The 13,857-nt window shown below is 38.6% G+C and overlaps 1 protein-coding gene across 5 annotated transcripts in view; it reads right to left on the reverse strand.

Moving 5' to 3' along the window:
- Positions 1 to 7,902, reverse strand: part of EXOC1 (exocyst complex component 1) — a 44,981-nt gene extending 37,079 nt beyond the window's left edge. For all 5 annotated transcript variants that reach the window (XR_014175882.1, XM_081959446.1, XM_081959445.1 and 2 more), the window contains exons 1-4: positions 7,766 to 7,902; positions 5,589 to 5,722; positions 4,576 to 4,706; positions 3,325 to 3,484 (exon numbers count right to left, since the gene is read on the reverse strand). Coding sequence is in view for 4 of the 5 variants with exons in the window: in XM_081959446.1 (XP_081815572.1) it covers positions 3,325 to 3,484; positions 4,576 to 4,706; positions 5,589 to 5,712 (415 nt within the window). In the remaining variant the exon portion in view is untranslated. The remainder of the gene's footprint in view (positions 1 to 3,324; positions 3,485 to 4,575; positions 4,707 to 5,588; positions 5,723 to 7,765) is intronic.
- Positions 7,903 to 13,857: the final 5,955 nt, after the last annotated feature.

Consider the following 13,857-nt stretch of genomic DNA (forward strand, 5'->3'; position numbering starts at 1 on the left):
AAATACAGGTAAGGACGACGGGCGGGCAGGTGGGCCTTCCGGAGCACCGTACCAGAACAGTACCTGGTGCTCCGGACAGGCACCGGTACACCCATGGTGGGGTACTGCCTGCAACCCACCACTGCCTTGCCTCTAGCCCTTGACTTACAACCGATCGCTCAGAGACCATCCAAAGATAAGACTCTGAAACAGGAATTTATGACCCAGATTCAAAGTTCCAACATCTGTCTCAACCCCACTCGCCACCCCGTCGTCACCTGACCACATTTTGAAGATCAGCTCGTGTTTACGGCTGTTTGCGGTGCCCCATGGTTACAATTTATGACAGTGTTGCTGGAAACTGATGTTTACTTCCAGTTTACAGTAAAAACCAACCCATGGCGAACAATGGGTTCGCTTAACAACCACTACAAAAATGGTTGTCACAAGTGATGAATGACATTTCAGGCTTAATTACTTGTAAATTGAGGCCTTTCTGTCAGTGTTGTCCTTAGAATTTTACCATGTATGCAAATGAGACTTCCACGAGACTTGTTATTTTAGCAAGCAATCACACTGTTCTGCAATTATATCTTGCTCAATTTTAAAGAGGTGAGCTAGGCTAAGCCTAGTTGAACCTGTATATTAGAACTTGTAGGATGGCTTTCAGCTCATTTATTTAAGTAAATGGCTGAGAAACCCGTGGCACTCTGGATATTACTAAAGCACAATTTCTAATATTTCTCTTGTTTCCCAGAGTTAAAAAAAACACTGCTAGGAAATATATGTCAGTGACATTTTAAGTTCATTACATCACATCTGATTGTAGAATATATGTTAGCTAATTTCTGAGCTTATCTATGGAAAGAGCTATTTATAATAACTTTTATTTAAGGGATTGTGAAAAAACACTGGAGACCACTACAAAACAAATAACTACTCCATTTGGACCATAAAGCTGGAAAGACTGGGGAACGTTGATATACTACATGCAAATACCACATTGGCAACAAGTCAACAAATTGAGTATGTATTTGGATGATTCCATGATTAGCTTCACCAGGAATAGACTTCAGTATAAAGCTTTTTTCCTAACATTAGAAGCATAATTGCATAAATACATGTGGAATATGACATGATCTCAAGATCCAATTAAAGTGTTCCTCATTTTAGTGGCCATTTCCGAAGGCAAAACAGATAAAGTAATCCAGAACCACTAAGTTCAGTAAACTAAAACAGAGTTTCATATTCAAAAATGAATGCCAAGAATACATCAGTTTCTTCAGCAAAATTAACAAAAATGTGTATAATGTTGAATTTGCAAAAGCTAGTCCAAACTGACTAGCTGCTTTGACTCAATGAAAATAGCCCAAAAGAGAACCATCTGAATCTCAAAATGTTCCTAAAATTCTCTACTCTACTCATAGCTAAATGTTATGGATCACAATCTACCATGCTGGTCTTTTTATTACATCTAGGCTTGGATGTCTAGCCCCCCAAAATCACCCATGTCTAAGGAAAAACGAGAACCAGGGTCTCTATGTTTTTCAATTTTAATCAATAATATACCATACTAGTTTTCATTCCCCCTTCCCTGTGTGTGTGTTCCATTCTAGGCAATTCTAGTCAAAAGTAAACTCAAGTCAGTTCAAAAAAATTTATTTCCAATTTTGTGTGCTCTGGTTTAATATAGTAACTTAAGTGTAGGATGTGCGGGTAGAATATATTTAAGACATACAAACAAATCATTTATGATGCTTTTAGCACCAATAATGATTAAAGTGGTCTGTTTAGAGATTCTGAGCAAAATATTGAGTTTCAAGCGACTTTGGATGAACAAAGAATCAAATACTTATTTACTTCTTAACCAAACTTTCCACCAAAAGCTTAGTCTTAACTTACTCAAAAAGTCAATTCAATGTTGAACTAAATTGTACTGAAAGGGCAGATTCTGAAAACTCTCATCAAAAAGCATTTAAGTTATTGAGTTTGGCACTCTGTCTTCGTATTTAAATTCCATTCAACTGCTCGTTGTTTAAAAAATCTGACTAATATTTTTATCTGTATTTGCAGGTTTCCGACAAAAACCTGAACGAAATATCTGCTTAATGAAGCGTTGCACACAATTTCAGAGCAAAAGCAACTGAGTGAAGTTACACAGAAAAAAAAATACAGGAGGAAAAGGTGTTACGCACCTTCGGCGACTTTAGGTAGCTCTGGAGAAGTGAAAGTGTGAGAAAAGCAGAGGAGAAGAAGCAAAGAATATTAGCTAAGCAGTCAACCAACACAATTTTTTCCTTTCATAAAAATGGCAACAATTTGTCATCTGTTACAAACTTTTTGAAAACTTAGAAAAACTTTAAAACAAACTACAAAGCACGTTTCTTTGCAGCTATGTTGTGACTCCTGGGTGATCATATGAATTGTTATGAAGTTTAAGATTACACCAGCTTAGATGTTTAGTAATTAAGACTACCCTCACGACAACAAAATTGTGTTCAGTTATTGTGAGAGGAAACAGGTTAAGCCTGACAACCTGGGTGTATTACAAAGCAGATCTGATAAGTTGTTTTAAGTGCGGTATTTAATTTGCTAAAAATCTCCCAAACCTACTAGCCGAACAGGTCTACACCATGGCGTTTGACTTAGATCAGGGGTGTCCAAACTTGGCAACTTTAAGACTTGTGGACTTCAACTCTCAGAATTCCCCAGCCAGCAGAGCTGGCTGGGGAATTCTGAAAGTTGAAGTCCACAAGTCTTAAAGTTGCCAAGTTTGGACACCCCTGACTTAGATCTTACATAAGTGGCATCATAACCAAATTCCCAAGACATAAATGATACAACTCATACTGCATATAGGTAGGATTTCCCTCCAATAGAATACACAAGAAAAAAGGTTTCATATATAATTTTATGGTCTAAAGTTACATGCATAGATTCACATAAAAGTCATAATTAAGGGGAAGATGTGTTATGTAAAAGTAGCAAAGGTTCATTCCCTGATATAAGTGAACTGGAATAGCAAAGATTTGGTTAAGATTGAAGTTGGATCAGGCTGAGACTAGGTAGTTTTGGGGAATTAACTTTCATAGATTCTAATTCAGAAATCTATTTATTATACCAAATGAATAAAGTTTGAATATTATGAAAGTGACAAAGAATGTAAACCTCCACTGAAATTATTTCACGTTCTGAATACAGGATCAGAGTCAAGTTGAACGACACTTGAAAGTCAAAAAAGCTACTTATATTAGAGATAAGAAAAATAAGAGCGACAATATGAATTTTCTAATTACAATACTAAATTTAGAAACAGCATAGCAAGGATTCAGCTGAAATCTTTACCTTCCAGAAGCTGAGAACTAACATTGATGAAGTCAATCTTCTTTCTTATATACCGCTGATTGAGTTTCCAAATACACGAAATAAAAATATTCTTTTCTGCTATGCTGCTAGCAACCCATTTGTATACTTTGTCAAAATGCAGATCAAACTCAGAGCTTTCCTGAAAAACAGAAATGACACAAATGACAACTATCATACACTCTTCTTAAGCAACACATTTGCAGACAAATTTAAAGATGACATAGGCCAGGCTATAGAGCAAAAGTGCACCTAGAGAAGTGATGTGGCTAACCGTTTTGTCATGTGCCAAAAGCATGCGTACACATGTCAGCGCATGTGTGCCCACACCCATAATACAATACGCACGACCCCCCGCCCCCTGTGCATGTGACCCCCCCAAACACACACATGCATGCGCGATCTCTCTGCACCCCATTTTGGGCCTAGCACGGGGGGGGCATTATCCCCCTGCCCCCATGCATGCCTACACTGTTAAAGGTGTTATGTCTGCCTTGTATGCAGCTTTATTCCTCTCTAGCATTCATCTCCATTGTTCAGTGATGTATTTCCTGCCTCTCTAGGATTTACCTCTATCTGTTCCTGTGAGGCATTTCCTGCTCCTGTTGGATGTATATAGTTATATTCTCGATGGCTTGTATAGTGTTTTAACTCCATTTTGATTAAACAACACGTGCTGAAACACCAGATAATCAGCTGGCCGGTGGGAGGCACGCATGCATGCTCGGTGGAGCATAGTTGGGGCGACGGCTCGCATACCGGCACACATGCCATAGGTTCACCATCTCTGACCTAGCGCGTAGATTTCTCTAGAAATTAAGGATGCAGCCTGGTCCATATAAGTAAATATTACCAAGTTCACTTGGACACATTCCCAGGTAAGTATGCAAAACAGTAACCCTGATTTCTAATGATCATCAAATAGCAACATACCGCTTCATATTGCCCCCAAGAATCTGGGTCCTCATTTTATCAACCTTTTAACAGATTAGCAGAGTTGGAAGTGACCTTGTAGGTTATCTAGTCCAACCCAACCTTGGAAAGATGGAAGGCTGAGTCAACTTTGAGCTGGCCAGGATCGAACTCCTGGCTGTGGGCAGAGCCTGCCTGCAATATACATTCTAACCACTGTGCCACCAGGGCTCTACGATGAAATGATAAAAGCATAACAATATATTCAGGTGAAAAGTCTACTTATGCTTTGTACAATGGAACGTTGTATTTCAGACATACTTTGATGGCATCCTTGGCGTCAACAACAGTAAGATCCCGAAGCTCCCATGCAATCTGCCTCTTGTAGAAATCACCTTTATCAGATTTTTTCACCTTGATCACCTTCACCTGCACTGGGCGTTCAGTTGTCACTGTTTAAAGACAATAGCTGGTTATGCTCTTAAGAAAATACACATTTCCCCACAAATATATTGGGGGGGGGGAGCAAAATCAGCATTTAAACACATACTTTCCCCAAGTTGCTTTAAAGGAAAAGTAAAGCTTCCAGAATGTGTACAAAGTCATTCATAATGGACAAGGCAGAAAAAATTACTCTGAGGATTAAATCAAGCAAGAGGCTCTCTGAAACATCCTCAGGTTAACAAGTATTTCATAATCATCCATTCAAAAGTAACAATGAGAACAAACTAGATGGCCAATGTGGACCACCAGAGTGTTTTAACCCCAAAACGTGCAGAAATAAATAATGTAAAACCTCTAACTACAAAACGGTTGAGAGTTTTCTCTGGAATGGGAGCAAACTAAGAGTCGATAAGTTGGTGGCAGATAATCAGTAAATCGCCTCCATGCCAGTAAAACTGGGAGTGAGGATTCACAACATATAATTGGCCTCTAAACATTATTTTCATCGCATGTTTGTGAATTCAGCTATGAATTGCTCATTCAGTTTTTTTATATACAAGATGCTTTCTATCATTAATAAAGACAAATATCCCAGCTTTTGGAAACTTCCCCTTAGATATCTTTCAGTCATTGATCATAAGATCTAAAGCTTTATAGCAAAACCTTTTTGGGTAATATGTAGCAATGTACAATGGCTTCTTCTAAAAGAAAATTCAAGCTGTTCTGTTTTATTTAGTGTTACCAATGAACATGGTATATAATCATCTATATCACACATGGGGTGTAGCTGGTAACAAACAAAACATTATTCCTAAATTAAGTTATCCTAGCATACATCACAATCCAATGAACTAAAGACAAATTTTATCTATTATTTAAAATCTACATACCTGTAGCACATAAGAAACAGTTTCTCTTTTTTTTCCCCGCTTTGCAAACGTTAACAATGCTCAGTAAACGCTCATCATTTGGAGTGAAAATATCCCTCTGTAAGGCATGCTTGATGGCCGTCATTTTCTCCAAGCTGTAAGAAAAAGGGTAAAGGTATTGCATGCCTCATCAGAATCATTCCTAGTTCCTCTAGCTTTGTAACAAGTGTAGCCCGTAAACCATTATATAATACATGTGGTGGGCCTACAGAAATAACTCACAAATTTGCATTGTGCTATTCAGATATATAAAGGATCTGTCCTACTAAATGGATAACACAATTTTTTTCATATTTATTTTTTGAGATAAAATGTATTTTAAACAAAAGCTTGCGTAAAAAAATTGTTGTTTATTTCCACACTAGCTCATAATGGTATTTTGATAGTATTTAGGCAATGATTCATTTATCAATGAATCAAAACACATTTAACATCATTGCAGTAGTAAATGTGACATATTAAACTTACACATATCACAAAAGTGGTACTCTATATGAATCCCAGGCCACTTCACGGAACAATCAGAACTAAATTAATCCCTAAGTTACTAAAGAGTTACTAAAGAGTTACTAAAGAGTTATGTAAGCATTTAAAGTATGAAATGTTGCTATATCTGAACAAAAATGGAAAGTACAAAATGCATATGAAGATTCTAAAACAAGAATCACACAGTCATACAGCATTTCCATTTAATGGGCCCAAAAAGCAGGGGCAGGCAATTGTTTTGAGCCTGATGGGCACAGCCATAAAATACCGTAGCTGCCAGAAGCAACTTGCCTATTGCAAAAGAGCTGTCATAGAGAGAATGGCACATCACAAAACATCAATTTACTCAAATGTACATGAAATGCTCTATGTTATCTACTTAGTTACTGGGAATTTTCTGGAGTCCAAAACACCCTTGCAAATAAATAAGGAATTACAGACTGATGCTTTACATCACATTTACTTTACAGGCTTTATGTAGTATATGCCAACTTCCAATTTTGTTTTGAAATTAAAAATCTTTTTAAAGCCAGCTAGGACAGAAAGAGACAAGTTTCACCAAAGGGGGTGTCTGGGAACACATAAATATCTCCTGACATTGTATGAGTTACTTCGGGCATAAAATCTTGAAATAAGGAATGATTTTGCAAGGAATTATTCATAGAGACTGAAACAGCATATAAGTTTAATACAAGAGGAGGAGGAGATAAACCTTTGATACCAATGTATACTTAGGAAACAATGTAGTTAAAGTGCTCCACTTGGACAATAAAAGATGTAGCTGAATCACCTTGTAGGGGAGATGTGTGACATACAAATTTCATAAAAATAAATTAAATAAATTAAAATCGCAGCAGCATTTGCATAATATGGGAAGCCTGATTGGGTCCACTCTGGAGAAGGCTTTTATTGTGTGAATTCAATTCATCTGGTCAGTTTATTTTTGGATACATAGTCAGAATCCCAAAATGGGTCAATTAATCATCATCATCATCCATTAAATTTATATGCTGGTCAGATCCCACAGCCACTCTGGACAATCCATCAATCCAAGTTTAATCACAGGCGCTGTCAATGTTATCAATTTGTACCCTATTTGTCACTACCGCTTCCCCCTGGAAACTGAGTCACGATTTACATTCCACTTTTTGGGGGGAAAACCAACAACAAGGACCCCTTTTCCTTTCTCGTCCCTTTCAATGAAGAATTACAGGCAAGGAAGGGAGTGTTTCCCAACCTTGTTCAACTTGAAGATGTCTGGACTTCAACTCCCAGAATTCCCCAGTCAGCGAATGCTGGCTGGGGAATTCTGGGAGTTGAAGTCCAGATATCTTCAAGTTGACAAGGTTGGGAAACACTAGGCGAAAGACGGAGAAAGCCAGCAAGTCATTGACAGTAGCCCAGGGAAAGGAGGACCCTGCAAAGCGAAGCCCAGGGACGCAAGACCCGGGGTGCAAAACTCCGGACAACCACCGGAGGGCAGCAAACAGCAAGCGGTTTTTCCCATTGATAAGAGGATTCGTGCTCCATCCAGCGGCCGGCCGGAGTTTTAAAGGCTCCTGATCCGGCCGTTCTTACAGGAAGAAGAGAGAAAAACGACGGCGGAAGCAGCGCGTTACCGAACGACCTTCCCCGCCGTCTCCCTTTCTTACCCGGCGCCCGGACGGGTCTCCCTTGCAGCCTCCGCCGCTCCCGGGAAGCTCGGTCCCCTCCCAGGCTCTAAAGTCCCGCCTTCTCCATCCCGGCCGAACTTCCGGCTTCGGTCACGTGACAGACGTGGAAGCGTTCCGGAAGAGGCTTTGACAGCGAGAGGGGGAAGGGTAGAGAGGCGCGTTACTAGGCGTCAGCTTCGAGTCCTTCTCTCTCCACTCCCCCTTTACCCCCCCCCCCCCCCATTGCTCTCTTGCTATCCTATGTGCTCTCTTCTGATTCCTTTGGAGTGGCGAACCACAGCCCTTTTATGACTTGTGCACTTCAATAAGGGATAAAAAGGAGCATAAATACACATAATGCACCAAAGACAAATTCCTTATGTGTCCAATAACACTTGGCCAATAAAGAATTCTATTCTATTCTATTCTCTATTAATTTCCTATTCTATTCATTTCATATTCTATTCCATTCCTTTCCTATTCTATTCCATTCCATTCCACAGTTCTAGGCTACATAAACAGAGGGATAGAATCAGGACCGGATTTTCCTATAGGCTAACTAGGCTTCAGCCTAGGGCCTCAAGATCAAGAGGGGCCTTTTATTTATCCGTGCCACATTTTTTATAAAGGTTAGTACCAATTACAACATGTTTCATTTAATATATTGATATATATCACAGTAATGATGTATTTTATTATCTCTCATGTAATTTACAAACTTAAAAATGGGAGGTCAAAGGGCCCTATAAGTGGAATAGCCTAGGGCCTCTTTTCATCTAAATCCGGCCCTGGATAGAATCAAGATGACGTGAAGTGTTAATACCACTTTATAAAGCCTTGGTAAGGCCACACTTGGAATACTGCATTCAGTTTTGGTCACCACAATATAAAAAAGATGTGGAGATTCTAAAAAGAGTGCAGAGAAGAGCAAGGAAGATGATTAGAAGACGAGGCTAAAACATGAAGAATGGTTGCAGGAACTGGGTATGTTTAGTTTAGTGAAAAGAAGGACTAGGGGAGACATGATAGCAGTATTCCAATATCTCAAGGGCTGCCATAAACAAGAGGGAGTGAAGCTATTCTCCAAGGAACCTGAAGGCAGGACAAGAAGCAATGGGTGGAAAGTAATCAAGGTGAGAAGCAACTTAGAACTAAGGAGAAATTTCCTGACAGTTAGAACAATTAATCAGTGGAACAACTTGCCTCCAGAAGTTGTAAATGCTCCAACACTGGAAATTTTAAGATGATGTTGGATAACCATTTGTCTGAAGTGGCGTAGAGTTTTCTACCTGTGCAGGAGGTTGGACTAGAAGACCTCCAAGGTCCCTTCTGTCATTCTATTACATTCTGTTATTCTATTTTGTTTCTGAAAAGGCTTCATGGTGATGGTGGGGAGGAAGGACTCTTAGCCTTGATGGTGGTGGGGCTTCCCACACAAAGGCTGCCTGCTGGGAGACCCGTGAGCTTCCTTGGGCGGTCAGTGGGCTGTGAGGAAGATAGGCTGCTGGACTACTAAATAAGGCTTTCTTAAACTCAGCTACTTTTAAAGTGGGTGGATTTCTAACTCCCAGCATTCTGCAGCACGCCTGTTTTGACTGGTGGACTTCAGCTCCCAGAATTCCTGCTGGTTGGGGAATTCTAGGAATTGAAGTCCTCCCATCTCAAAAGTGGCCTATTGATTTAAGCAACCCTTACCTGGCCCTAGCTGCATAAATTGTTGGCTGTTTCTCCTCCTTGCTACTGTTTGGTGCTATTTCTGGACACTTGAGGGCCAAAATTTGAACGAAGCCCTCAAGAATTTAAGTGGTGCAAGTTATTCTAATTAAATTTCAAGACAAATTGTTAGACAAAATTAAGTTGCAAGACAATTTTAAAATGGTACACAAAATTAAATTGCAAGACAAAGAAAAGAAGAATCAGGGATGACATGATAGCAATATTGCAGTATTTTAGGGGCTGCTATAAAGAGGAGGGGTCAAATTATTCTACAAAGCACCAGAGGGCAGGATAAGAAATAATGGCTGGAAACTAATCAAAAAGAGAAGCAACCTGGAATTAAAGAGAAACTTCCTGTCAGTGAGGACAATTAACCAGTGGAACAACTTATCACCGGACGTTGTGGATGCTGCATCACTGGAGGTTTTTAGGAAGAGTGTAGACAGTCACTTATCTAAAATAGTATAGGTTCTCCTGCTTGATCAGGAGGTTGGACTAGAAGACCTCCAATGTCCTTTCCAGCTCTCTTCTATCCTAAATTCCCAGAATTCCTGAGCCAACATGACTGGCTCAGGAATTCTGGGAGTTGAAGTCTACAAGTTATTAAACGGCTGTTAGTTCCCCACCTCTGCTAGATTGGCAATATGGCATATTGGTTCCTTCTTACCCGTGGTTATAAGACAGGGCTTGCAATTTCTCAGTCTCGCCACTGCTTAAGAGGTTTTCAAATGTCACTAAAGTGTAAACCCTGAGAATTTTATTTTAGTGTTTTTCAAATTTGGCGATTTTCAGATCTGGGAACTTCAACTCCCAGAATTTCCAGCCACCATGCTGCTAATGGCTTGAATGCCCGGCTAGCAGGATTTCTAGAATTTTAGGATGTTAAGATGTTTGCACATCTTAAAAGTTGTCAGGTTTGAAAAACATTGATTTATGGGAAGAATGGACAAAAAATGTATCAGCCTCAGGAATTTTAAAAATGAGCTACAGGAGTGCATCAGAGCAAATTTGGTGTACTGGTTAAGGTAACAGGCAAGGAACTGGAAGATGGGCAGCAAAGATGATTAGGGGGCTGGAGGCCAAAACATATGAAGAACGATTGGAGGAATTGGGTATGTCTAGTTTAATGAAAAGAAGGACTAAGGGTGACCTGATAGCAATGTTCCAATATCTAAGCAGTTGCTACAAAACAGAGGGAGTCAATCTATTCTCCAAAGCACCAAAGAATAAGAAACAAGGGATGGAAACTAATCAAAGAGAGAAGCAACCTAGAACTAAGGAGAAACTTCCTGACAGTTAGCACAATTAATCAGTGTCACAACTTGCCTCCAGAAGTTGTGAATGTTCCAACACTGGAAGTTTTAAGAAGATGTTGGATAACCATTTGTCTGAAGTGGTGTAGGGTTTCCTGCCTGACAGGAGGTTGAACTAGAAGACCTCCAAGGTCCCTTCCAACTTGGTTATTCTGTTACTCTGTTATACTATGAGTTCTAATTCCGCCTTAGCCACAAAGCCAGCTGGGTGACTTGGGTCAGTCTCTCTCTCTCCTAGGAAGGAGGCAAAGGAAAAGCACTTCAAAAGATCATGCCAAGAAAACTCCAGGAATTTGTTCAGTCATCAGGAATCAATATTGATACGAAGGTTATTCAAATACTATGTACATTTTATGTATGAATGTAATGTAATGTACAGCAATAGCACATACTGGCTTTGTTGCCAAGGTTGTGATGGCAGCGTACACCAACGTAGGATTTTTGTACCAATGTACCTCTACTCCACTTTGAGGAAGAAAGTACGTTGGCATTGCAGTGTAGAGCAGTATTTCTCAACCAGGGCAATTGTAAGGTGTGACTTCAACTCCCAGAATTCCCCAGCCAGCGGATATTGAAGTCACACGTCTTAAAGTTGCCAAGACTGAAAACACAATTCTACAATGATGCATTCCTAGAAAAGGAAGGAAACTTTTGATTTGATAGGTGAATGGAGCATCAATTAAAGTGGTGCTGGACAACCCCCGGGATCAAAATTAGATTTGCACTCATTAATTCAGAGCAAGCACCTCTTTCTCCAACTCTTAATTAAATTAGATCATAGGCAGCAATTAACCAAAGCAGTCTCCGCCCTCATTGCCTTATCCTGCAAGATTTATTTTGTCTAAATGTGTGCTTTGGTTTTGTGGAAATGAAGCTTAGGTCTTTTTATTTGACTGTGTATTGTGTACTTGCCTACACTGCGTTAGTGTGCAAGAATGCAGATCAGTTAAGAAATATTTAAATCAAAACGAACAGAGTTGATACAAATGTGGCAAAACTAATATAGTAATCTCTTTTCAATGGTTTTTCAACTCATTCTGAAACCGCATCATGGCAGCAAACAGCATAACTTAAGTATATGATCAGTTCTAGCTAAATGACGGGCATCACAGAAAAGATTAACAGAAATCTCTCTCTCTCACTTAAATATATTTTTTTCAAAATGTGTTTTCATATATTTTGTTAAAAGGTATTTGAATTTTTGAGCCTTGAATATGAAAACAAGTGTAACATCACAACAATTTAAATTTATTATCCAATTCCATATCCATTATATTTTACAATATACACTGTAAACGTATAAAGACCAAAGCAATGGAGAAACAGTTGAAAGTTAACAAGTATAGAGCCACGTAATTTTCAGTACAAAATATATATATAAAATAACCATTACATAAAATTAAATGGTGAGCATTTATAGTTGGCTAATTGATTTCGTTTCCAAAAAGTCTTAAAGTTCTCTTACAACTATCACTACATTTTCTTGTCTTTTAAATATTGAGTGTGTTAACTATTTGCCTCATGTTTTGAGATTTGGATGTTAGATTTTGAAGATCTCTATATACATTTTTTTTAAAAAACTGATTTTTGTCCTGCTTTGACAAATGGATACATTCCAAAGATATTGATGTGACTCTGCTAAAATATATTCCAGTAATGAATATATTGTGATGTAACTTTTTGTGAACAGGGATCATACAAGTAATAAATATTCAAGTAAATAATTCAGCACTGAGAATCTTCTGTTTACTTGATGACTTTTTTTTTTTTGGAAGACACTTTTGCAGGGGTGTCAAACTGGCGGCCTGCAAGCCGTATGCATCATGCACAGGGCACACCCACCCCAGCTCGGCAAAGGTGAAAACGTCACGCTACATCACATGAGGCGATCAAGTTTGACCCCCATGCTTTAAAGGGAATTGAACTTTAATGAGTAAATTAAAAGAATTTGGGGCACTGGAAGGCTTCAAGATTAACAAACGGAAGACAAAGATGTTAACAAAATATATGATGAAAAAGATAAAAAAGAATTGATGAATAAAATAATTCAGATTTTGAAGACCAAAGACAACTTCTTTTAGGATTAAATGGACAGGCAACTACCATGAAGCTTTTTTTTAGTATATGACTGCAGTGAGATTACTCCTATTCCAAAGTGGAAAAGTTCAACACAATCGAGGAATGATGAGTGAAGTTGACGGAATGTGCAGTGGCTAAATTGACTTTTTGCCTGAAAACGGGAGGGCGGGGAATGCACATGAGTTGTTTTGATGATTAGAAAAAATATAATAGAAAAACATTTTTTGGGTAAATCTAGAGTAAGAGATAAGTTTGTAAGCATATTTATATTTGCTGCAAAGGAAATCGGAAGTCCTTTCTATTTTTTATCTTTCTGCACTGTCTTTTGTCTTTTTCTGTTTTATTTATTCTGTAATAGCTTATGTTAGTTTTAATGTTCTTTTAATAGAATTTATTTTAAAAATTCTGTTTATCTAAATCTTGAAGTCAAATCCTTTATCAGACTTTAGAGTAATTTCCTAATTTGAGATAATAAGAAACAGATTTGGTGGCTCCATACAACACAGCATGCATGCAATCAATGTGAATAGTCATTGATGAGTTTCGCTGTAGAAAAAAGTTTCGCACAATAACATAACACACTTACATGTCATTATGTTAGGATTGGTAAGCTGTATTCTGGCTAGTTGAAATGCGAACGGAGAGAAACCATTTGCACAGCCAAAGTTTAGCACTCACATTTTTTTTAATAATGGAAGTATATAAAGCTGATAACATGGAATCTGAACACAATTCAACAGCCAAAGTTTGGGGTTTTCAACCAAGCCAAACCTAATAGTCTGCAGCATCAGATGGGGCACACACAAAAATGTTCATCCTTAGTGAATAACGAAGAACAAAGTTCAGTCTGGTAGGTCAGAAATTATGCAAGCTTGTGTAAGCTAGTTCTCCCAAACTGGGGTATACATATGCATTATATTTTGGTTCTTTCAGAGACCAAAACATGAGTCATTGAGGGTGATGAAATGCGTGCCACGACTTCAT

This window comes from Natrix helvetica, assembly GCF_964273705.1.
Source record: "Natrix helvetica genome assembly, chromosome: 7".
NCBI lineage: Eukaryota > Metazoa > Chordata > Lepidosauria > Squamata > Natricidae > Natrix > Natrix helvetica.